The sequence below is a fragment of the Biomphalaria glabrata genome, chromosome 6 (assembly GCF_947242115.1).
Source record: "Biomphalaria glabrata chromosome 6, xgBioGlab47.1, whole genome shotgun sequence".
Taxonomy (NCBI): Eukaryota; Metazoa; Mollusca; class Gastropoda; family Planorbidae; genus Biomphalaria; species Biomphalaria glabrata.
Genome location: NC_074716.1, coordinates 50381959 through 50407397, shown reverse-complemented (window position 1 = coordinate 50407397; position 25439 = coordinate 50381959). Strand labels below are relative to the sequence as shown.

The window sequence follows — 25439 nt, the reverse complement described above, 5'->3', positions numbered from 1 at the left end:
TTGTGGCTACAGTCGGTATCGTTATTTCTATACTCGATATTATTATCGTAATAGTCCATACTATTTTCTGTGGTTTTGTTCGATATTATTATCGTAATAGTGGATACTGTTTCTGTTCGATATTATTATTGTTGTTATTACCTATATTATTTCTGTTGTTATAGTTGACATTTTTGTTATAGTTAATAATGTATTTCTTTCTATACATGACAAGTTATCGTTCTTTTAATTCCTTTCAGCGCTCTGAATTACCTCCCATTCGGATTATCGACAAGTTTCCCAAAGCAAGAGATCGGCGCCAGGAGGTGGTGCTCTAGCTCCAACTTATCCCAGTTCGTGGATGTGTCCTCGAGGAACATCCATAGGCAGACATTCATTCATGACACTATAAAGGACTTAGAGGCCATCAGATCACAGAATAGCTACTTAGACAACATGCAGAGGCGGGGCAAAGCCTCGGAATGGCACAGCCATGATGTCTCAGTATTCAGAAATACGAATCTCAACCATGGGCCTCTGGACGAGCCCAGTGATGCGGATAGCCAGTCTTGGTTTTGGATGGGCGCAATGCTCCACGAGAGAATGAATGCGGGTTTAAAAGGTCAAAGTTGTGAGCAGGCGTTGGGGGCAGGGGATGGCGCGGCTGCGGAAGGAGGAGACCGTGCGGCGCCAGCAGAGGCCGGGCTTGAATGTTTGAGCTGCTCGGCGGAAGAGAGCCGTGATCTAAACCGGAGCAGCATTGCCGAATGCCGCAACGAGAATGGATTGAGAGAGGCGGAGAGCGGGCAGTGTGATGGGAGCATACCCTGCGACTGCGTCTTCCACATTTTGTTTGAGTGGACGCCGAGTGACAAAATGAGCGAGCGCGTCGTCTACAGTCGAAACTGCACTAGCCATGCTGCTGTGAATGACTTGAACACTGGCTGCGGCCATGCTGCTGTGAATGACTTGAACACTGGCTGCGGCCATGCTGCTTCAAATAACTTGAACACTGGCTATAGCCATGCTGCTATGAATGACGAAAACACTGGCTGCTGCCATGCTGCTACGAATGACTTAAATACTGGCTCCAGCCATGCTGCTGTGAATGACTTAAACACTGGCTGTGGCCATGCTGCTGTGAATGACTTAAACACTGGCTCCAGCCATGCTGCTGTGAATGACTTAAACACAGGCTCCAGCCTTGCTGCTGTGAATGACTTAAACACTGGTTGCGGCCATGCTGCTGTGAATGACTTAAACACTTGCTCCAGCCATGCTGCGCTGAATGACACTGACACCAGCCATGCTGCATTTGCTGATCAAAATAACAGTGGACTTGTGCAAGACGGTGACAACGAGGTCGCCGCCAAAGAAAACGACCAGGAACAATGTGATAGCGTATCCCTTCTGGATTCAACTAGAAAACGAGGCAATATTAACCTAGAAAACCCAAGCGCTGGCAAAGAAATGCTACTTGCAAAATCGAAATTATCATTCTTCAATACCGATTCTTCCGTTTCTTTCGATGAGGAAAAATGTGAATCTGGTATCGATCCATTGCGTCAACACAATGATGATCATCAATACCAGCATATCGATACGAAACTGATAAAATCCTTAGATCAACGCAAACTCTTTGAGTCTAAAGAGGTTAAAGATCTATGTCTTAGAAAAGACGACGCCTTGAAATCTGAAACGTCAGAAGCTAAGGCTAACCAGAGTTGTGTCATCACGGACCTATATAATTTTAGAAAAGACGACGCCTTGAAATCTGAAACGTCAGAAACTAAGGCTAACCAGAGTTGTGTCATCACGGACCAATATAATTTCGCTCACACGGACTGTAGTGGTGAGTTGATGTGTGCCTTTAACCCTTTGACACCGAACACTTGCCAAGATGTGAATACTTCGGACTCACCTAAGAGCACATTTTTGGACTATGTGACACGCAGGCTCAAAGATGACCCAACTTGTGCTAGTCCATCCAACGGACACACCAAACAAAGTACGAACACATCGGATTGTCATCACAGAGAGACACAAATCCAACAGTGTAGAGCCAACAACCCGACAGAGTATAGCAGCGACTCCGCTTCAGAGACAGGCAGAATCGCGTGTGGCGAAGACACGTTTGTGTCAGGTTTTCCCGCAAAGCTCTCTCTCAACGAGGACCACTTCAAAGATTATGACAAATCCTTTAAGAACGCGCTTTTTGGCGGGTCCAAGCACAATGAAGGCTCGCATTCTGGACGCAAAACACATTTTCTAAAACGTCTGATTTTCGGGAAACGAAGCCAGAAAGACCACAGCTGCATTCACAGCAAGACGTCCTGTAAAGCCGGCACTCATAGGGAGACGTCCTGCCAAGCCAGCACTCATAGGGAGACGTCCTGCCAAGCCTGCACTCACAGCGAGACGTCTTTTGAAAGCGAAACCTTAGAAACATTTCTAACAAAGTCAAAGTCGAAGAAAAAATTTGGCTTCCTTAGTATCAGGCCTCGAGCGGAGTCTGTTCGCGGTACGTGTGACAGAAAGAATAATAAAACCATAACTCGGCCTTCTAAAAATGAATACACAGATGCAGATTATTATCAGATGAACAGAGAAAAAGAATGCATTGACAACTTACTAGGCACAACCTCTAGATCTACTTGCAACTTGCCAGAAGAAATGTTACAACATTTACCCAACGCTGAGAATGTGAAAGTAGATTATTGTGAAGATTTGAAGTTGACACCTATCTTTAGCGACAATGAAAGATCAATAACCTCTGACTCCAACAATCCGAGATCAATAATCTCTGACTCCGATTGTTTCCATAAAAATGAAATGTTAATATGCACGGGAGGACTACCTTTTAATCATATTGAATTGGAACTTCAAATGGAACTCGATCAAACTCTACAAAGGGCACCCAACAAGAGTACTTACGGCTTAGGAAAAAGAAATGACCAAAAAATACTGGACACTAACAAGGTAGATACTACATTGGATAATGTGGATACACAGGAACAAACATTATTCGAGAAAGAGGAATTAAGTGGACAAACCATGCTGGAGAAAGAGGACATAGATAAACAAACCATACTGGAGAAAGAGGACCTAAAAGAACAAATGTTGCTAGACAAAGCAGATATAAATCGACAAATTCATTGGGACTCGGTTGATAATAATGGAGAACTTTTATTTGACAAGCAGACTACAAATGAGCTAATTCTTCTAAACTGTGAGCTAAAGGAACTCTCCAGTGATGGAGTTGAAAGTGTTCATGAAGAGCGGGAAACGGAGAAAAAAGCCGCAGACGAGGTAAACAGTTTTGGGAGCAATGAATGTAAGACTCAGTCAGATGCTAGTGAAGATAATAATGAGTCTGACTCCAGCCACGACAATCATGACTCTGGTTGCAAAGATGTCATGAGTCAGTCTGATTGCAGAGATGTCATGAATCAATCCGAAAGCAAAGATGTCATGAGTCAGTCCGATTGCAAAGATGTCATAAGTCAATCTGATCGCATAGATGTCATAAGTCAGTCCGATCGCAAAGATATTATAACTCAGTCTGATTGCAAGGATGTCATGACTCGGTCCAATTGCAAAGATGTTATGAGTCAGTCTGATTGCTTTGACGTCATGAGACAGCCTGATTGCAAGGATGTTATGATAAAGCCTTATTGCAAAGATGTCACGAGTCAGTCTGATTGCAATAAAAGTGACAATGAGCAAGATCAATGTGGTACCAGACAGTTTCAAGACCAGAGTACGCTAACCCAGGATGAAGACAAGAGTCATTCTGATTGCAGAGATGAGCAGAGTCAGACTAAGTGGAAAGAAAGAAACACTCACTCCCAGGAAGGCAAGAGTCAATGCGCTGACAAACGAGTCGAAAGATGTTGTGAAGAAAAGACAAACGAACGGGAAGTGAGACTATTAGACCATGTTGACGTGGACAATATTGACGTGGACAAAGCTGACTTAGACAGTGTTGACTTAGACAATGTTGACTTAGACAATGTTGACTTAGACAATGTTGACTTAGACAATGTTGACTTAAACAATGTTGCCGTGGACAATATGGGACAAACACAAACAGTTGAGACCCAAATAGAGCGCCATCTGGATAACATGGACGATTCAATTGCCAGCCTGATTTCGGGTAGCGCCTCCTTCGAGACAGCTGCTATGACCTTCAACGTTTCTCCAGACAGCACCTCGGGTTCACCAGCCTTTGTGACAGCAGACGCCACCTTCGACTCCGGAGACGACCATGACCTTAAAGAAATCTACACTTCTCACTCAACGATCAATCCAAATTCTAATTTTATTCCCTACTACAGATCAACAAGCTCGAATGAGGGAACCAGCGAGTCTGCAGGAAGAGTGTTACCTCTAGGGTATGAAAATAATGAATCGTTGGGATATGTACAATCTGAGGCTGATACGCTTAATCCACTTTTTGTCATGATGAGTGACAATGGTGAGAATGGCACTGGTAAGCATGGCACAGGTTCAGACCTTTTAATACCAGTCGATGGTAAACAAGGAGAGGAAACGTCAAAACATGGACAAGATGCCAGACTAACATCTCTGACACAAGAAAACGATGCGTACGATCGACCAAACAGTGGAGAGATAAATTCAATGGCAGACGATATGACATTCCCACAGTCCCTTATCGGGGCGGATGCCTTAACTTCCGGGGTCACAGAAAAGCATTTATTCTCGACAAATAATGAAGCACACCAGAATGAAACTAACGGAGATAAATCAATTTTCTCATCTCTATTAGACAAGAGCGGTGGAAGAGTTGGGGAAATGACGTCATTGAAAACGGAAACGGGAAACCCCAGAGACGCAGCAGACGACGGCTTGTCTGCTCTATGGAGATCTACGCCACACATAGCTCAGCCATCCGTTGACGCACCGATGATGGCATTGAGCCGAGCGCGCCAGATGATGCGGGAACTGGACGAGATTACGCCATATTCAGAGAGTGATTTCTGGCGACGCGGTGAGCGACGGCAATCAAGGTTTAGGCGAGATGCCCCAGACTTCTTCTCCGGCGGGTTCTATGGCGACTCCGTGGCCCAGGACCAAGGTCATTCTGACCATGGCATTCAAGTGATCGGAACACTGACTATTGAGTACCTCACGCCGCCTGTAAATGGTTTAATCTTTGAAAAACGTCTGGAGCTGAGTTGAACATAGATCTGGTTCTCGTAAGCATTCGGGGCTCCCTTCTGCAGCATCTCAAGAAATGGGCAAATGAAATCCTGAGTACTTTTTCTTCTGTATGACGTGGGTTGTTCTAGAGATTAAGTACGGGTTCTATTCCGGTTACGTGAGAGGGCACACGGGTGTGTCTTTTACAATAAGATGAGGTCTGAGATGGGTCACCAAGTTTGGCCATCTATAATATAGTACTGTTTTTTTTTTAACTGGGAAATTAGGGGCTGTTGTGCTGGCCACACAATGCCCTTGTTAATAGCAGACGTGGAGGCATGTGAACCTTGTCTTCCCTTTGGAATGTTTTACGTAATGTGCCTTGTAGGAGTGTTTATTTAAAAGGCCGATGTATCTGAGTTTTGTGAGTTGTTGTTTTTTAAATTGTATGACATGTTGATAAGACGACCAGCGCAGATATTTGTTATATATTTAATATGTTTCATAGTAGCCTACTACAAGCCAGCAGCTATTGTAATGACCGCAGCACATGATGTACAAGGCGGTGAACTGTTCAATAATAACATGTCATATACTAATAGTTATAATTCAAGTTTTAAGAATGGTTTTTGAACCTATTTTGTTTTTCTGTTCGGATAATGTTTCTATTAAAATATGTAATTTTGTAAAGCTAAAACTGGTTTGTCTTTTGGACGTGTATGTGTGTATATACTCAGGAAGGACCACTATGGTTAATATTCAATTAATTAATGTCAAAAAATTAGGTATTGGGGATTATCCAATACATAGTAAACAAACATCCGAGACCCAAGTAGCACTGGATAGATCCGCATGGGGAGCGATCATAAAGGGAAGGTCACGGATTGCAGAAGCCATACATATCAGTAGTAGAAAGAAGGGTGAAAATGAAACGGCGCCTGGTGACTACAGATGCCCAACCTGTGATCGCAGCTGTGTATCAAGGATTGACCTCTTTAGTCACACAAGGAGTTGCAAAGGGGACATAACCCTACTTAAGATATAAAATACCGAAGAGAGAGATTAAACAGAGTACTCTCCTCCTTGGTTGTATTTTTAATAATAAAAATCTTTATTATCCATTAGAAAGTTTGTCTTTAAATGTGTGCATTAGAAATGTAACATTCTTCAAGAAATAAATTATGTAACCACATATACATCAAATACCTAGAACGGAAAACGGAAAGAAATATTTTTCGGTCGTTGTGTAACTCTTTTTTCAGGCTATACAGGAAGTCGCCTTGATTCTTGGAAAAAATGGTTGTTTTCTGATTTTGAAAAGTAAAGATTTTTTAGCTTTCAATGTTTATAAATAATACACAAAATGTATTGCATACCTGTCAAAACACGTAGCTAATTATCACGTGATAATAAGTGTCAAGGCTGTTTTAATTGTATAAACAACATGTTTGCATCTCGAGAAACAAAGTAAGCTTTAAAAACAACTAAAAATAAACAAAGAATTTTCTCTCCTACGAATAAAAAAAAAAATCAGGGATCCTTTCAGTGACGTAGATTCTGATAATATTGTAGTTGGTAGAGACTAATTTAAATGAAGGTATAAATCATAGACATAAATAACTATAGACTGTCCGATAAAAGAGTTTTATGAAACGAAAATTTGTGACTTGCAAGTTTGTGTACTTTATTATACAGCTGAGTAGTTTTGTTTAATCTAAAGATCATGCAACTTTTCAGAATTCGGAAATCCGACAACAATAGATATACATGTTTTCAAGTTACATGGAGTTATTTCCTTTTCCAGTCTATATCTATATATGTCTATGGTATACATACAAGGGGAAGTAACCACGTTTCAAGCTTCATGTTAAACTTTTGTGATTCTGTTATTGAAATTAATTTATATTGGGTACTAATATAGTGTGTTTTATGATTTCTACTTAAGAAGTTAATTTATTCGATTTCGTGTCATTTCTTAGCCCAAACAAACATTTTCGGAATACAAATGTCAAAGAGACTTTGGGTCATCAGATTTAATTTGTGAAGAAAAAAAAACAGAATAAGCAGCATAATCTACTAATCAACAATTTCTCTATCCTGTGTGCACCGAAATATTTAGAAGTATCTACCATAGACGAAAAACTTGAAGTGAAAACTGCACACTCAAAAGATGCACGTCGAATTGGAATAGTTCGGTAGTTTCAGTGCCAAAACAGTGCACATTGATTCTGATATATGAAATCTGAATGCACATCTCAAATAGTTTAGAGATGTAGATGGAACTATGTCAGTGTTTAGTACTAGATTTGTTTGTCAATATGAATAAATAATTATACATTTAACTGAATATCGCAGGCTAGATCATTTTAGCCGAGATACAAGTCTCCATCGACAATTTACAAAGTTATCAGTAAGATTTAGATATCTAGAGTCTAGAATAGATCGAATGTAAGTTTTAATAGATTAGAAGAGCTCGATCCTTTCAAGCACTAGATCTAGTATATAATAAATCATAATACTAGACTTTGAGTTTGAATTTCGGGATATTTAGGGTGCCCCTGAGTCCACCCAATTTTTTATGGGTACCTGACCTTAGTTGGGGAAGGTAAAGGCGGTTGGTCATTGTGCTGGCCACATGACACCCTGCTTGTTAACAGTTGGACAAAGAAACAGATGACCTTAACATCATCTGCCCTGTAGATAGCAAGGTCTGAAAGGGGAACTAGTCATTCTGGTCTAACTAAAAACTATAGCTTACCAATAACTACAATCAAAATATTTTAATTACAATTCTGATTCTGAATTCTATCGAGGTGGCTATCTTTTGAGTACTCAGGGTCTGGGTGTAATCTTGTACACGTTATTTCACCCACTTCCCATTCTCGGATCAAGTTGAAACTTTGTATAATTATTCATTGTCGATGACAACACATGAATCAATCAAGCAGTTAACTGATTTATTAATCAATTAGTGGTAATTAATTTATCTTGTTTTTCAATTTCTCTCTCTCTCTCTCTCTGTTTCTTTTCCTGTCACTTTTCCCGTCTTAATCGATCTGTCTCCTCTTGTAACCAATCTTACTTAATCTTTTGTAGGTAAGAAATTACAAAAAAAAAAAAAAGGTTTTCGTACAATGTTGAATAATTATTAAACTCTATAGAATAGGAATAAACTAGCTGAAAGAGTAGTAGCATTGATCTGAATAGTTCCGACTTCCATGATCTATTGTCATATTATAACTGAAACATTTTTTCAATTTACAGTCAGCAGTACTGTAGATATGTTCCGTTACTTGCTGTGCTGTATACCAGGCCAGAAACAAAACACAGTAAAATGGTGTGTATTGACTTTCAGAAAAATTAACTCTTGCTCTCCTAATTGACGATACCATCGTTGCGTTGACCCCATTAAATTAGATTACTTTTTGGTTTCGGCCTAGAAGCTTTAATTAAGCGTGTGTACTGACTTTAAGAAATATTAACTCTTTCTCTCCTAATTGACTATTCCATGGTTGCTTTGACCCCATTAAAGTAGATTACTTTTTAGTTTCGGCCTAGAAGTAATTAAGCGTGTGTACTGACTTTAAGAAATATTAACTCTTTCTCTCCTAATTGACTATTCCATGGTTGCTTTGACCCCATTAAAGTAGATTACTTTTTAGTTTCGGCCTAGAAGTAATTAAGCGTGTGTACTGACTTTAAGAAATATTAACTCTTTCTCTCCTAATTGACTATTCCATGGTTGCTTTGACCCCATTAAAGTAGATGACTTTTTACTTTCGGCCTAGAAGTAATTAAGCGTGTGTACTGACTTTAAGAAATATTAACTCTTTCTCTCCTAATTGACTATTCCATGGTTGCTTTGACCCCATTAAAGTAGATTACGTTTTAGTTTAAGCCTAGAAGCTTTAATGAGGGTATGTACTGACTTTAAGAAATATCGACTCTTTCCTAACTGAAGATACCATCGTCACTTTGACCCCCATTTAATTAGATTAAATGTTGGCTTATAAACTTGAATTTGTATTTTATAAATAGAGCCTGCATTCCCCTATAATTCTACACCTAATGTAACATTGTCTTATAACCAAAAAAAAGTTATTGAAGTTTAATCATAACATCGTAGTGAACTACAAATGAGTAAAATTAATAATTCCGTCGTAACGTGGGAAATGATTGCGGAGAGAAAGAGTTAATCTCATAGATTTGTATGCAGTGGCGTCACGAGGGTAGGGGCGGTAGCGCCGGTGCACAGGGGTGGCCAAAATGGGTTTCAGGGCACTACATAAAAAAATTGCTAAGATTGTCTACCTGGCTGTCTGCTAACACAGAATAACACGAAACAGCTAACTCAAGAACTGGACAACTCGGACTCCAAATAGCGTGGAATTGTGTAATAGTCTAGTGCAGTGTTTCCCAAACCTTTTGACCTATGCGCACCCCTTCTAGAATTTTCGTAACGCTGACTACCCCTACTTTAATATAACAATCAATTTGTTTGTGTAGGCCAACATTCACACAAAATAATAATTACTGTATCACAATTAAGTATCCAATTAATGAGTTTATTTTTTTGCATACTTCAGAGACACATCAAATACGTTCTAAAAAAAATGGAAGCATAGTTTTTACATTGAAAAAAGTGGGAGTGTCGACGGAAGTTGTAACGTCCTTATCCATTTCCTGATCTTTGTAGAACTTGGTCTTAAAATGTAAAAATAGCGCGGTATCTGAGTTTTTGTAAAACACTGGTCTAGTAAATTAACAGCCCAATACTGTACAACTGGCAACAAGAGCTACTGACTGCAAAATCGCTTCTTTCTAGATACGCGTACTTGATACGCGTACTTGATTGGCGTACTTGATACGCGTACTTGATACGCGTACTTGATACGCGTACTTGATACGCGTACTTGAACCGTACCGCTGTTCTGAATTCGTACTGGAGTCTCAGTCTCGTCATGGACGTCACTGTACATACCTTACCGAATCGTCCTGACTTTGTCTCTCTCTCTCTCTCTCTCTCCCTCTCTCTCTCTCCCCTCTCTCTCTCTCCCCCCCCCTCTCTCTCTCTCCCTCCCTCCCTCTCTCTCTCTCTCTCTCTATACAGTGACGTCAAATGCCTTCTCGAATATGCCAGAGACGTCACAGACTTGTCGCCACTTCTTTCTAGAAGGTCACATGACCGTATCACGAGTATTCACACTGTGATGACTATATATATATATGTAGGGTTTGGCCCCTGTTATATAATTGTTCACGTTATTTCTCCCATGCAAATATGAATTACATACACTATTCAGAGATGGAAGGGGAGCCGAAAGACCTTGCTGCCCTGGGTGCCTGGCACCCCTTAGTACTCCAGAGGTTGAATGACTCATTCGACTGTATGCTCCAGAGACAATGTCAAGAACCTTCTCCCTCTTTTTTTTTTTTTCAAAATGCTTTGCTAGTCCTACGGTCTGTTGTTGGGGCTATAACACATTTAAACTCTTTCTCTCCAAATCGACGATACCATCGTTGATTTTGACCTCATTAAATTAAATTAATGTTTAATTTTTTAAACTTCGAATTTGAATTATATAAAAAGAGCATGAATTTCCCTTTAATTCTATACCAAATACAACATTTTCTGATAACAAACAACAAAGCTATTGAAGCCCAATCCTAACAGGGGTAGTGAAATAGTGATGAGCAAAATGAAGAATTCCTTCAAAACGTGGAAAAATAATTACGGAGAGAAAGAGTTAATGACATCCTGGCAGCTTTAGGTGTTTGTTTGGTTGTGTGTTTGTTTGGTTCTGTGTTCGTTTGTTTAACATGTTTCGGACGTGCCTATAGAACTGAAGGTAATTACACCTAGCCCAAACTGTGGCAGGACTTTGAACCGGGGACCATCAATACGACAGCCCAGAGCGCAAAAACACGCAACAGCGATGTTAGCTCAAAATTGATAAAAAGATAATACAGTTCCTAAATAATATCTAAATATATAGCGTACATTTGCCTAGATGTTTAATTGACCTCTTTCACCAATCAACTTACGACCTAATTCGAATCAAAATGGATATCACGTGACCGTATTTTCCGTTGTTTTATCCATGGATATCATATAACCGTTCATTTTGGCAAATACGTTCCATTTGTAGCTTTAAAAAATTCTAACAAATTGTTTTTTTTTCGTCAATAAGTGTCAGAGATGTGTCTGTAATATTTCCTCCAGTCGCTAGCACACAGGTAAACTAAATATCATTTATTTGTTTTACTTAGCTTTGAATGGTTTCCATCTTTCCATCTTTTATTATTTTCTTTTTAATGGAGTCCCTGCAATATTAAGCAAGAATGTCTTGACAAATGTGTCCTTTGATCACTTTGGAGTTAGATTTTCTAAAACCTGATACGAGCAGTGTCAAGGCCGTTATATTACGACGTCTGCACTGTGGGGGAAACATGACATTAGCCCAGGCTGTAGCGAATACCTAAAGCCATATTACAAGAAAGATTTTTTTCACTGCGATTATTTGCACTCGTTTGATTGGTTGAAATAAATGGACCGTGTTAGCATTGTTTTTAAAACGAGGCTGCCTTAAGTGTCGAGTCGTCTGCTGTCTTGACGATAATACTTAACGTGATCGCCTCTAACGGATACAATAGTTTTTAATAATAATAGATCACATTGAATACAATAGTGTTATATGTCTTCGATTTGGACAGACTTTTGTTCACAATCATTTGATATAAAAAAATGTATTAACATAGATAGCATGGGGCGGACTGGCTATATGGACATTCGGGCAAATGCCCGGTGGGCCGGTACTAAAATGGGCCGGTAGGGGCACCGAAATGGACGCCACTACGGCACGTATTGAATTGTTATAGGTTTTAGAATATTCTCCTTATAAAAGTGACCCTTTGAGCGTCGTGTTATAACAAATCTTTTACAAACTCTAAAGTGTAATACTAATTTAATTGAACACTTTTTCCGAACTAATGCTGAGCCTACACCCGTAGACAAGAGGCGGGATGGCTGAGTGGAAAAGCTTGGCTTACAAACCGAGGGGTCCTGTGTTCAAATCCTGGTGAGCACTGATATTTTTAATTTTGGAATCCACTCAGCTCTAACGGGTAACCTACCTGACATTAGTTGGGGAAAAGTAAAGTTGGTTGGTCGTTGTGCTAGCCATATGACATCCTCGTAAACAACAATTGATGACATTTGCAGAAACAGAAGGCCTGTGCAGAAACAGATGACCTTTACACTATCTGCCCTTAGATCGCAAGGTCCGAAAGGGGCTACTTTATCAAACTTAACATGATGATTTTTAGAAGGTAGAGAATGGGATGCCCATTTTATGACATATTATGTGCCGGATGGTAAAGAAATGCCCGGTACGACTTTGACATCCAGTCCGCCCCTGATAGATAGTCTGGACCCTGAGTTCACTATCTTCACCTTCACCAAACCCTTAGTCTGTTGAACTGTTAGGGCACCACACATGATCTGTCGACCGTCTTTCTCCATTCCGATCTGTCTTTTGCCTTGAATAGAATCTCTTTCAATGACAGGCGTTTTCCATTCTTTTATTGTGTCCTCCCAGCGCTTTCTCTGTCTGCCTCTTCTTCTTTTCCCCGTATTCTTCTTTTTCCTGGTGCTATTTCCTGTAGGAAGGTCTTTTCGATCCCCGAGGATCTTGTGCTAAAGATTTAGTTTGGGTTAGTTTTTGTTTTACAGTAGTTAGCGGGTAAGCGTAGGGCCGTATCGCCATTGTGGTCATGTTTCGAGTTATTTCATCTTTTGCCTCGATCTCTCAGCGCCCTTTTCTGGCCGTCAATCTGAAGGTGAAGGTCAGCGACATGAAAAGTAAAAGAACATTAAGGAGAGCTTTAAGGAACTCTTTAATGTGTAAGGAAGGAATGAACATTTTTAGAAAGCTTGACGATTTTATACACATTTTGGTTTTCTGTTGTTGTGTCGATAGACCAATGCTAAGCTTTCCATTTTTTTTTTGCGCGGCATTCTTCACAATTTTAACCCCTCCCCCTTCTAAATAGGAAAATCTATGTCTTACATGTTAAGAATATGCCTCCAGCAGGACGACGTGGTATGTCAGCGGGCAGGTTTCGAGCTCTGGAAAATCGAGACCCCCCGAACTACAGTCCAAAGCGAATACCACACGACCTGGCAGCCAACCTAAGGCATAGAGACTTAACTAAAGCCATGGTAATGGTTGGCAATGTTGTTGTTTTTTTTATGAAATCGCACTTTAATTATTTTTTTATTTTATTTTAACAAGAAATAATATTTTCTTGTGAGTTCTTCTTTATACCATAAATCCTTCTCCTGCCCAATGATAATAATAAAAGGGCCCTTCTTCAATGGCCCTAATTTGGTTGAAATATCAACTCTATTTCCTTTTGTTACTTTGCCTCTGAGTCCACCCAACTCTAATGGGTACCTGGCAGTAGTCGGGGAAAAGTTAAGGCGGTTGGTCGTTGTGCTGGCCACACCCTCGTTAACCGTTGGCCACAGAAATAGATGACCATTACATCATCTGCCGTGTAGAAAGTAAGATCTGAAAGGGGGAACTCTGCTTTACGTTGCAGGTAGAACAGAAAGACGTGTTTGACGAGAACTCGGTAGAGAATAATATGTTCCCTTGGCTGACGGAGAGGTTCCTGGTTAGTATGATTGTACTTCCAAGCAGATGGCTAAGAAATTCCTGGTTAGTATGATTGTACTTCCAAGCAGATGGCTAAGAAGTTCCTGGTTAGTATGATTGTACTTCCAAGCAGATGGCTAAGAAGTTCTTGGTTAGTATGATTGTACTTCCAAGCAGATGGCTAAGAAGTTCTTGGTTAGTATGATTGTACTTCCAAGCAGATGGCTAAGAAGTTCCTTGTTAGTATGATTGTACTTCCAAGCAGATGGCTAAGAAGTTCCTGGTTAGTATGATTGTACTTACAAGCAGATGGCTAAGAAGTTCCTGGTTAGTATGATTGTACTTACAAGCAGATGGCTAAGACGTAGGGAAAGAGAGACTCGTCCAGAACCAAGACGCTTGGAGGAGTCCCAGAAGGGAGCACAAGCAGAGAGAGAGAGAGAGAGAGAGAGAGAGAGAGAGAGAGTTGTGTTTACTGACCGTTAAAGTTTAAATCAGGGCGGGTAAACTATTAAACGGTTGCTTATCATCCATCGGGCCCCATTAATTGATACAACAGCGGCGGTCTGACATTCCAAGACATTCACACAAAGGGTTGGGGGGGGGGGTAAAGGCGTGGCAAAAAACTATATTGGTTAGACTCAAAAACATTAGGAATGTTATTTTTTTTTTTATGTAGTTTTACAACTTTTTTTTTAAAATAGATAGACAGATAGATAGATAGATAGATAGATAGATAGATAGATAGATAGATAGACAGACAGACAGACAGACAGACAGACAGATAGATAGATAGATAGATAGATAGATAGATAGATAGATAGATAGATAGATAGATAGATAGATAGACAGACAGACAGACAGACAGACAGATAGATAGATAGATAGATAGATAGATAGAAAGACAGACAGACAGACAGACATACAGACAGACAGACAGACAGACAGACAGATAGATAGATAGATAGACAGACAGACAGACAGACAGAGAGATAGACAGACAGACAGACAGACAGACAGATAGATAGATAGACAGACAGACAGACAGACAGTCAGACAGACAGACAGACAGACAGACAGATAGATAGATAGATAGATAGATAGATAGATAGATAGATAGATAGATAGATAGATAGATAGATAGACAGACAGACAGACAGACAGACAGACAGACAGACAGACAGACAGACAGACAGACAGATAGATAGATAGATAGATAGATAGATAGATAGATAGATAGATAGATAGATAGATAGATAGATAGATAGATAGACAGATAGATAGATAGACAGTGATCACTACAACACATTTCAAAACGTGTTTCTCTGTGACTAGAGTCGGACAAGATTTCGAGCCTTTACAAAGGAAGGGGATGGAGACCTTTGCAGAGCAAAATCCATCTACAAGTTTTTGGCCCCGTTCAAATCCACGGAGATTAGTCAAGTGAGAACATTGAAATCGTTAGATATTATCAATTTTTATTATAATTATTATTATACTCTATAAACCTAATACGAGGGTGTGGTGTGGCAAGCAAGGTGCGCATGGCCTCAAGCTCGATTCATGTTGAAGACTGAGATTTTGAGCTTTGATATTTTCAGCTCGCCCCTGAGTCGACTAAACTCTAAGACGCCCCTAAGTCCACCTAACTCTAACACGCCCATGAGTCCACCCAATTCTAACACGCCGCTGAGTCCACACAACTCTACACGCCCCTGCGTCCACCTAACTCTAACACGCCCCTGAGTCCACCCAATCTAACACGCCCATGAGTCCACCCAATTCTAACACGCCGCTGAGTCCACACAACTCTACACGCCCCTGAGTCCACCTAACTCTAACACGCCCCTGAGTCCACACAACTCTAAGACACCAATTAGTCCACCCATCTCTAACATGCCCCTGAGTCCACCTAACTCTAACGCGCCCCTGAGTCCACACAACTCTACACGCCCCTGAGTCCACCTAACTCTAACACGCCCCTGAGTCCACACAACTCTAAGACACCAATTAGCCCACCCATCTCTAACATGCCCCTGAGTCCACCTAACTCTAACGCGCCCCTGAGTCCACACAACTCTACACGCCCCTGAGTCCACCTAACTCTAACACGCCCCTGAGTCCACACAACTCTAAGACACCAATTAGTCCACCCATCTCTAACATGCCCCTGAGTCCACCTAACTCTAACGCGCCCCTGAGTCCACACAACTCTACACGCCCCTGAGTCCACCTAACTCTAACACGCCCCTGAGTCCACACAACTCTAAGACACCAATTAGCCCACCCATCTCTAACATGCCCCTGAGTCCACCTAACTCTAACGCGCCCCTGAGTCCACCTAACTCTAACACGCCCCTGAGTCCACACAACTCTAAGACACCAATTATCCCACCCATCTCTAACATGCCCCTGAGTCCACCTAACTCTAACGCGCCCCTGAGTCCACACAACTCTACACGCCCCTGAGTCCACCTAACTCTAACATGCCCCTGAGTCCACACAACTGTAATGTGTTGCATCACATACGGGGAAGTAAAAGAACTTGGTCGTTGTGATGGCCGCATGACACCCTCGTTAACCATACGGCAACAGAAACAAATGAGATTTACTATGCTTTCACACACCGCAAGGTCAGAAATGGGGACCTTCAACGATTGACGACAACAGGCCTGAACGTTCCCCGTACAAATCGCATGTATGTACGACGTGGCAACGAGCTATCGGTCTACCCTGCCCACAGGATGTGACGTCGGTAAGTAAGTGTTGGGGTCTTCCATAGCGACTGGAACGTCGTACAGGCCTGTGACATGGCAACGAGCTGTGTGTCTCAACTGACCACAGGTTGTGACGTCGCAAGTAAGTGTTGGGGCCTTCCTTAACGACTGGAACGTCGTACAGGCCTGTGACATGGCAACGAGCTGTGTGTCTCGACTGACCACAGGTTGTGACGTAGCAAGTAAATGTTGGGGCCTTCCTTAACGACTGGAACGTCGTACAGGCCTGTAACATGGCAACGAGCTGTGTGTCTCGACTGACCACAGGTTGTGACGTCGCAAGTAAGTGTTGGGGCCTTCCTTAACGACTGGAACGTCGTACAGGCCTGTGACATGGCAACGAGCTGTGTGTCTCGACTGACCACAGGTTGCGACGTCGCAGGTCAGTTTTCAGACCTTCTATGACCAGTGGTCTCACCCAGCGGCCCCCCCCCCCCCTGTCGACGAAGCTGATGTGCTCAACAGACTCTCACTGTTAGATATGGGTTGTATTGGGTTGCTCAGCTCTAATATAGATATTACAACGCCTTCTATAGTACACCTTGCTGTACGCTTTACATTCTCTTTATAGCTTTACTTTGCCATCATGAAAGAGGTGAACAAGTATTGTAATGTCAAGGTCTACAAGTTCAGTGGCAAGGAAGAGCATCTTCTTGCAGTGAAGGTGAGCTGGCGGACTAGACGTAACTATGAATATAATTTGTATTTTAAATAAGACTTAGTTTTAAAATAATTGTAGTAGAACACACTTGAAAACTAAATAGGTTCGACTTAAAATGCAATGGCATTTTAAATATTTAAAACGATTGCTCTTTATAAATAATAGTTCTCTCTATATATATTATTGGTCTTGATTAAACATGATTGCTCATTATAGAAGAATTTATAAATGATCTCTATTTTAGATGATATCCACTTATAAACTATTAATCTTTCAAGATGGTCTATGTAAGATAGATTACGTTAGCTAGTGAGACGGTTTTGTCTTTTAGCATAAAGTTTTTTTTTGTGGTTGTTTTTAAGAGTTGAGTCTAACACTCTTGCAATCTGTCTAGGCTACACAATATGGGCATGCCTATTGTCCTGTAGAAGCAGGGCCGGACTTATGAATTGTGAAGCCCAATTCAATAAAACAATTACAAAGTATTATTATTGATTAGATCGTCATACCAACCCTTTATTATACAACATGCATAGGAAGCAGCTCAAACACAGTAGGTGTCAGTGAGTTGATTTAAGCTACGTCAATCGTACGATAGGCCTAAACAAAATATGTTAACCCTTGAAGTCCTACAACTTTAAAAGCATGGGACACGAGCCAAGACTGACAGTGTTATGCTTACTGTAATTTGCAGGATTCAATGGACCTCATTCACCAATCGTAAATAAACAACATTTAGCCACGTCATAATATGGATAAAACAATGAGAAATACATATCACGTGACAGCCTTTATGGATTGCATAATTTGTATAGAAGATCTAGAGAATCACGTGGCTAAAATGTTGTTTGTTTCCGATTGGTGAATGAGGTCCTTTGGAGCAATAGGTTAAATCGGCCCTGTCTAGAAGTTCGTTCTTTTTGAAAAAAAAGTGTGGCGCGTGGCTGAGGGGTCTACAAGAGGGCGCAGAACGGTCCCGTCTATCTATCCCGATGGTGACGCGGACTTTCTGTTCAGGATGTAAGGCAAGGGTTCCAGGCAACAAGAAAACCTCTAAGCTGGCGCTCATCCCTTCATGCCAGGGGCGGACTGGCTGTCGAAATTGGCCTCGGCATTTCTACACCATTCGGCTCCAAACTTGAATATCATATAATAGGCATCCAACTCTAGTTCTACTTGTCCTAAAAATCATTTTGTTAAAATTGATAATGTATCGATAACCGAACGCATGCACACAGTAAACTCTATATCTTTATACGAAATGTAAGCTTTTTAATGGCTAAGTATGTAGATGTCCTTCAAGGATGAAGCCTACTACGGCTGTTGGCTATTAGCCTACATTATTTCGGAAAATGTAATAAGATAAAGGTAGCATTATACTGTAAGAGTCTGTTATAGTTGTTTTTTAAACACGACGCTCAGAGCTTTTGCAACAAAATGCTATAAAACCTTTCAAAAATGGAATACTTTCTATAGTGACATTCGTGAGGCCCTTTAGGTGGCCTTACCGGCCCATTTAGGTACCGGCCCACCGGGCATTTGCCGGAATGCCCATATAGCCAGTCCGCCCCTGCTTCATGCCCATTAAAGAGATCAAGACCAAAGAAAAATCAACTCTGCATAATTTGAAAAGTAGTTACCGTTCGTACCTTACTCTGCCAGACTCTATCACCGCCACTAATTGATCAGGGAAGATGAAAAGCACCAAGATACCTGTGTGTAGTCGTTGAATGAACTCTTTATGTTGTGTCTGTTGTATTTATGTGAATGTTTCTGTTGTGTTGTCTTTATATGAGAAAAGAGTCCCTGTAATCACAACAAATTTCCGTAAGGATCAATAAAGCAGTCTTAGTCTTAGTCCTAGTCTTAGAAAAATATACTATTAATAGAACTAATGACGTCAGTTCTATTTTTAATGACTAACAGGAAGCTATGGCTCTAGACTTTGTTCGGGACTGTCCTTTTATAGTTCACCTCATTGAAACTTTTAAGACAATGGTAAGTATCTATCTATCTATCTATCTATCTATCTATCTATCTATCTATCTATCTATCTATCTATCTGTCTATCTATCTATCTGTCTGTCTGTCTGTCTGTCTATCTATCTATCTATCTATCTATCTATCTATCTATCTATCTATCTATCTATCTATCTATCTATCTATCTATCTATCTATCTATCTGTCTGTCTGTCTGTCTGTCTGTCTGTCTATCTATCTATCTGTCTGTCTGTCTGTCTGTCTGTCTGTCTGTCTGTCTGTCTATCTATCTGTCTGTCTGTCTGTCTGTCTGTCTGTCTGTCTGTCTGTCTGTCTATCTATCTATCTATCTATCTATCTATCTATCTATCTATCTATCTATCTATTATCTATCTATCAATCTGTCTGTCTGCCTGTCTGTTTGTCTATCTATCTATTTATCTATCTGTCTGTCTGTCTGTCTGTCTGTCTGTCTGTCTGTCTATCTATCTATCTATCTATCTATCTATTATCTATTTATCTATCTATCTATCTAACTAACTATTTATTATCTATTTAAACTTAGCAATCAACTATAAAGCATTAAGTCAGCATTAAAAATGTTTGTTTCTAATATGTTTTACATGTTCCGGAAGTCCCTTCAGAGTTGAAGATATTCTACGTCCAAACTTTGCGCAGGACGATGGGAGATGGCTACGGGCAGGGACCATCGAGGCGACCGAACGGCAGTCCAGCGCGCAAACCGCACGACTAGGCAGACATCCTTTAGTTTTTATCTTGTTACCGACAGGGTGGACATTATCTGGTTACCGAAAATTTTGGGTTCACGACTCTGCACAATTTATTGAAAGACACAATGTTCTTCAATGACTTTGAAGTCAAGTAAGTATCAAGTAAGAAAACCTATGAAGTCAAGTAAGTATCAAGTAAGAACAAGACATTGAAGTCAAGTAAGTATCAATTTAGAACACGACTTTGAAAAAGACAAGGTCTATAAGACAACTTGAGAATCTTAAATGAAGTCAATTACATTGCTGTTGCTTCCCCTGCCCAGTGCTCGCTGGGATCCACTGAGTTCTAACTACTCGATTTTAGTGCATTGTTTCCCAAACTGTGTACCGAGAAACCCTAGTGTTCCGCTAGCCCTGAACAGGCGTTCAACGAACTACTGGTGGCCTACTAGTTAATTATTCCAGTAGTTCGTTGAACGCCAGGAATATGAAGCTTGTTTGTAAACACATTTTATTAGCAAGTAAATATTTTTTGTTACAATTGTATACCTGATACAGAACAACGCCGCACGAATATTACTTACAAAAACAAGACAAGATTCTGCTACTATGCACTTGCGCACGCTCCATTGGCTTCCCGTGAAAGCGAGAATCGATTACAAGGTCGCCACACTTTGTTATCAGTGTATATATAACAATGAGATGCCCTTGTACCTTAGCGAACTGATCACTCCATATGTCCCCCAGAGAGCCCTGCGCTCAATGGACTCAACGATTTTAGTGGTGCCACGTTTTTCCCTCAAAAGCTACGGTCTGCGGGCTTTTTCAGGACACGGACCAAAGGTTTGGAACTCACTCCCCATTGATCTCAGACAGACACCATGCTATACCACTTTTAAGAAGAACATTAAGACCTGCTTGTTTAAAACTTTCTTAGATTTGCTCTAGACTTCCACAGTCGTGTTTGTGTTTGTAATGTTATTACAGCGCCTTGAGCCTACATTTTGTTTGTTAACAGCGCTTTATAAATAAAATTATTAATTTTCATCCCACTTATTAATGTTACTGCAGAGAGATATTTTTCCAGGTTCAGGAGATGATCTTTTAAAAAGTGTAAAACCAAAGCCCTACATGTACAAAAATAAAAATAAGAAAAATGTTTCGCACATTTAGAAACTTTTGTTTCCTAGCAGAACAAATGGTACATTATTGAATGGGCTCGTGTTCTTACAAACAACCATAGACATACATAAATATAGACTGGCAAAAGGACGTAACTTCATGTAACTTGAAAACATGTACATCTATTGTTGTCGGATTTCCGAATTCTGAAACGTTGCATGATCTTCAGTCTTAGAGATTTAAAAAAAAAACACATGTGAAAATATTGTACTACTTATATAGGTTATGGCTGAAATAGATATGAATACTTAACTTTTATACTGCTGATAAATGCTGTATAATAAAGTACACAAAATTGCACGTCACAAATTTTCGTTTCATAAAACTCTTTTCTCGACCAGTCTATATTTATTTAGGTCTATGCAAACAACATAATCCTATTGTAATGTTTCATCAGGTTTTATGCAAGCGAGTTGGTTTCTGCTATTGAATTTCTGCACAAGGAGGGAATTATACATAGGTACGGCTCGTATTCCTTTTCCCCCGTGTTTATTCAACGCCTTTGTTAAAGTGATTATGTTCCTCAGTGACATCTAGATGACAGTGACATCTAGATGACACATAGCAAGTCTTTTAAACAAACACATCTTATTTTTATTTAAATTGGCTTTTTTTGTTAATGGAGCACGTTTTGTAGTCAATGTCAAGTGGTCAATGCCAGGTGATCAAAGCCAGATGGCCAATACCGATTGGTCAGCGCAAGCTGGTCAATGTCAGATGGTCAATGTCAGGTTGTCAATACCAAGTTGTCAATATAAGGTGTCCAATGCCAAGTGGTCAGTGCCAAGTGGTGAATGCCAGGTGGTTATTACTGGAGTAGGTCAGTACCAAGTGGTCAATATCATTTGGTCATTGTCAGGTGGTCAATATCAATGGGTCAGTACCAAGTGGTCAATCTCAGGTGGTCAATGTCAAGTGGTCAATGACAGCCGAATTCAATTGTCAGGTGGTCAATGTCAAGTGGTCAATGACAGCCGAATTCAATTGTCAGGTGGTCAATACCAATTGGTTAGTGCCAAGTGGTCATTGTCAGGTGGTCAATGACAGCCAAGTAGCCAATGTCATCAACAACTACAAGATCAAGGCCTATCACAGACGTATGTTGTTGTTTTTTTCCAACACTGACTGTATTAGGATAGGATTCAAACCAGAGACCCTTATACTAACATTACAATCACTGAATCAAAATTTCGCTTCTTCATGTCGTGCAGGACGTTATCCGCTCACACTGTTGGCATCAAAAGCTCTGGACACATCAAGCTGTTCGATTTGGAGAGATCTTTCTGCAGCCTCAGAGAAGACGGGAGCGCTGACCCTGACCCTCAAACAATTGGGATGTTTGGATTGAAAGCCTACATGTCCCCTGAGGTAACCCCGTGAAGCACCGTTCCCGTTCTGTTTCGATGTTTTCTTGTTAGTTTCGAATTTTTACTGTAAAAAAAATAATAATAATAATAATAAAGTTTCCTTTTCAGACCTTACGATCTATAGGTCAGATCAGTGGCTTAGCATGATACCCATGGGCCCGGGTTCAAGAATATATTGGTGGGCCCCCTCTCACAATAAGAAGAATACAATGTATGACAAAACAATGGACCTCATTCACCAATCGTAAACAAACAACATTTAGTCACGTGATCTTATTGATAAAACAATGGAAAAAAACTGTCACTTGACAACCATCATGAATTAAACATGAGATCGTAAATTATATAGAAGAGATAGAGCACCACGTGGCTAAATGTTGTTTGTTTACGATTGGTGAATGAGGTCCATTGAGTAATCTGAATGTATCGGTACATTGACCAAAAGACATTCCAATGAAAGTAGAGTAGCTTTTTAATCATCTTATTACGATTGACTCTGTTAGAACTCCAACACGAATTAAAAGTCAATGTTTGTACAATTTTTGAACAGAATGAAACGAGTTAACGGAGTTTCAAATATATAAAGAAATGTTTTATGAGTCCAAGTTTCCATTCTACACATTGACATTCCTAAAACACTTCTAGGTGTTAAACTTTGAAACATTGATACAAACTAGTATCTAGTTCTACGTCCATTATTTAACTGTAAATAGATCGAATATTTATTTTACTGGACATTTCTTTGGCCTTCTAAGTAGCAAAGTAAGAAGCCAGTGCAGCTATTTTTTAATGCGCGAGCGGCTTCTTCTGATGAAACAATGCCCAAAGGCCATTCTAGTATCCAATCATGTTGGAAGCACCTTCATAGCTCTAGCCTAGTAGTTTATTTAAGGATAAATGTTTTTTTAATTACTTGGAGCATTTGTTCAGCAAATTCTGCTGATGTTTGATACTCACATATATGAAAACCTAGAAATGACTATCTAATTTCTATTTCTTTGGATGTTCCGTCAACGGAGATCACTAAACAGACCAACTCTAATGGGTACCTAGCTAATGTTAGTAAAAGTAAAGGCGGTTGGTCGTTGTTCTGCCCACGTGACATCCTGCTCGTCAGATGACCATGGCATCATCGAAATGTCTGAAAGGGGAAATTTACTTATTTATGGCAATATACGGAAAACACCATAGGTAAATCGTTAATTTTTACCAGCAGTTGTAGTTTTAAAAAACTGTTTTACACAAACCCAGATCTGATATTATTAAAAGAATTTCTTTAAGCAACAATACAGTTCAAGTTCGCTTCGGTGGCATGAGTTATAAAATTAAAAGCTTCATATGTAATTCTTTGTAAACAACATATATACGTTTGGGCTCAGCAGCGTCACAGGTTCTAACAGGATGTAGTGATGTGTGCTGCAAACTGCATAAGAAACGCCGGCTCCTTATTTTTCCTCAGGGCTGACCCACAAAACCTTTCCCATGTTTGAATTGCAAGGCAGTATAGAGTTTTGAATTCAGTTTTACTTCTGCTAGGTGGGTAGTAAGCCAAGACTCATAAGCCTTTCTTGCTCGAGGCTTACTGGTTTAGGCGACAGTTACTCTCCCGATAGTGATAATATCTTCGCGGATTCGAGCAACACGTGAAACATCAAGATATACACGAGAAACTCTTTGCGAAAACTTCTACAATGATACTTAAGGCCATTGTGTTTGGAGATTCCAATAATATATATTGCTATTTTAATTGGTTTTGAATTTTTTAATTTTATCAATAAAAAAAAGGAGATCTCTAAAATCTCTAATATGTAGCTTTAAATTACTTGTTCACCTTTCAGCTCTCTACAGATAGAAATTAGGAGACGTTTTGGCTGAGCGATAAAGAGCTTGGCTTCCAAAGCGGGGGTTCCGAGTTCGAATCCTGGTAAAAACTTGGATTTTTTATTTCGGGATCTTTTGGGCGCCTCTGAGTCCACCCATCTTTAATGGGTACCTGACATTAGTTGGGGAAAAGAAAAGGCGAATGGTCGTTGTGCTAGTCACATGACACCCTTGATAATCGTAGTCCACAGAAACAGTTGACCTTTACATCATCTGCTCTATAGACCACAAGGTCTGAGAGGGGAACTTTACCTCACATTTTGTACAAATAGAAATTAGTTTTTTTTTAAAGGTTGAATTTACAAAAATTTGAAAGTTAAGCAGGTGGTCTACCGAAAACCAGAAAACATGGCAGGGCCTGGTCTACGAGACAAGTTTGGGAATCACTGCATTAGAGATTGGTCAAAACATGATCAGTTTTTCATGTTCATTTCAAAGTGCGAAGATCCAATGTTGTTCATAGTTAATGATTTTGTTGGTGCGTTTACCAGCTGACGGATCAGCTTGAACCCATAGATAGGAGAGCAGTTCAGATCCGGATTAAGAAAAAGTTAATATTACATATTTTAAATACAAAACAAAACAAAAACATATTGAGCTGTGAGAAAATTGAATAATTTTGCAGCTGTATCGAAATTTTAATTCGTGACACTCAGGACTATTCCTGTTTCTTAACCAAACTCTCCCCATCCCCCCTCCATTCCTGTACTATTACCATTGGTTTTATGAACAGACAAGGAAAAAAAAAAGAATTTGACGCTATGGAAACGATTGTCACTTTAAACGCACGGTTAGGGCTAGCCACCATTACAATTTACAAAACCTGATGCAAAGCAAATCCTTACATTAAAGCTTCAAACACTGGTTTTAAAGTTCATAGTAATGTTGATACAACTTTCAGGAATTTTTGAGGGAGCTTTTTACATTCTATTTTTTATCGGTTTTTACAAAAGTGAATTTATTTTTTCACTTTGGTGTCACCCCCAAGTTCTCAACAACACAAGAGTCATGGGCCGAAGCGCAGTGGGCTATAATGGTCGTGGGCCCGGGTTCATTGA

At 40.1% G+C, this 25439-nt stretch overlaps 2 protein-coding genes across 3 annotated transcripts in view; both read left to right on the top strand.

Moving 5' to 3' along the window:
- LOC106067668 (uncharacterized) overlaps window positions 1–5821 on the top strand; it is a 55100-nt gene extending 49279 nt beyond the window's left edge. Inside the window, exon 16 of the mRNA XM_056033843.1 lies at window positions 240–5821. Coding sequence (XP_055889818.1) covers window positions 240–5181 — 4942 coding nt within the window. The 3' untranslated portion in view covers window positions 5182–5821. The remainder of the gene's footprint in view (window positions 1–239) is intronic.
- A 1582-nt stretch (window positions 5822–7403) lies between these two features.
- The window catches only part of LOC106067669 (ribosomal protein S6 kinase alpha-3-like), a 35113-nt gene continuing 17077 nt past the window's right edge, over window positions 7404–25439 (top strand). The window contains exons 1-10 of one of the 2 annotated variants that reach the window (XM_056034210.1): window positions 7404–7552; window positions 8407–8479; window positions 11334–11379; window positions 13747–13821; window positions 15138–15245; window positions 17151–17243; window positions 19167–19238; window positions 20011–20102; window positions 21531–21593; window positions 22345–22501. In XM_056034210.1, the coding sequence (XP_055890185.1) occupies window positions 8424–8479; window positions 11334–11379; window positions 13747–13821; window positions 15138–15245; window positions 17151–17243; window positions 19167–19238; window positions 20011–20102; window positions 21531–21593; window positions 22345–22501 (762 nt within the window). In that variant the 5' untranslated portion in view covers window positions 7404–7552; window positions 8407–8423. Of the gene's footprint in view, window positions 7553–7926; window positions 8117–8406; window positions 8480–11333; window positions 11380–13746; window positions 13822–15137; window positions 15246–17150; window positions 17244–19166; window positions 19239–20010; window positions 20103–21530; window positions 21594–22344; window positions 22502–25439 lie in introns of those variants that run through there. The other variant, XM_056034211.1, reaches the window with a different exon arrangement.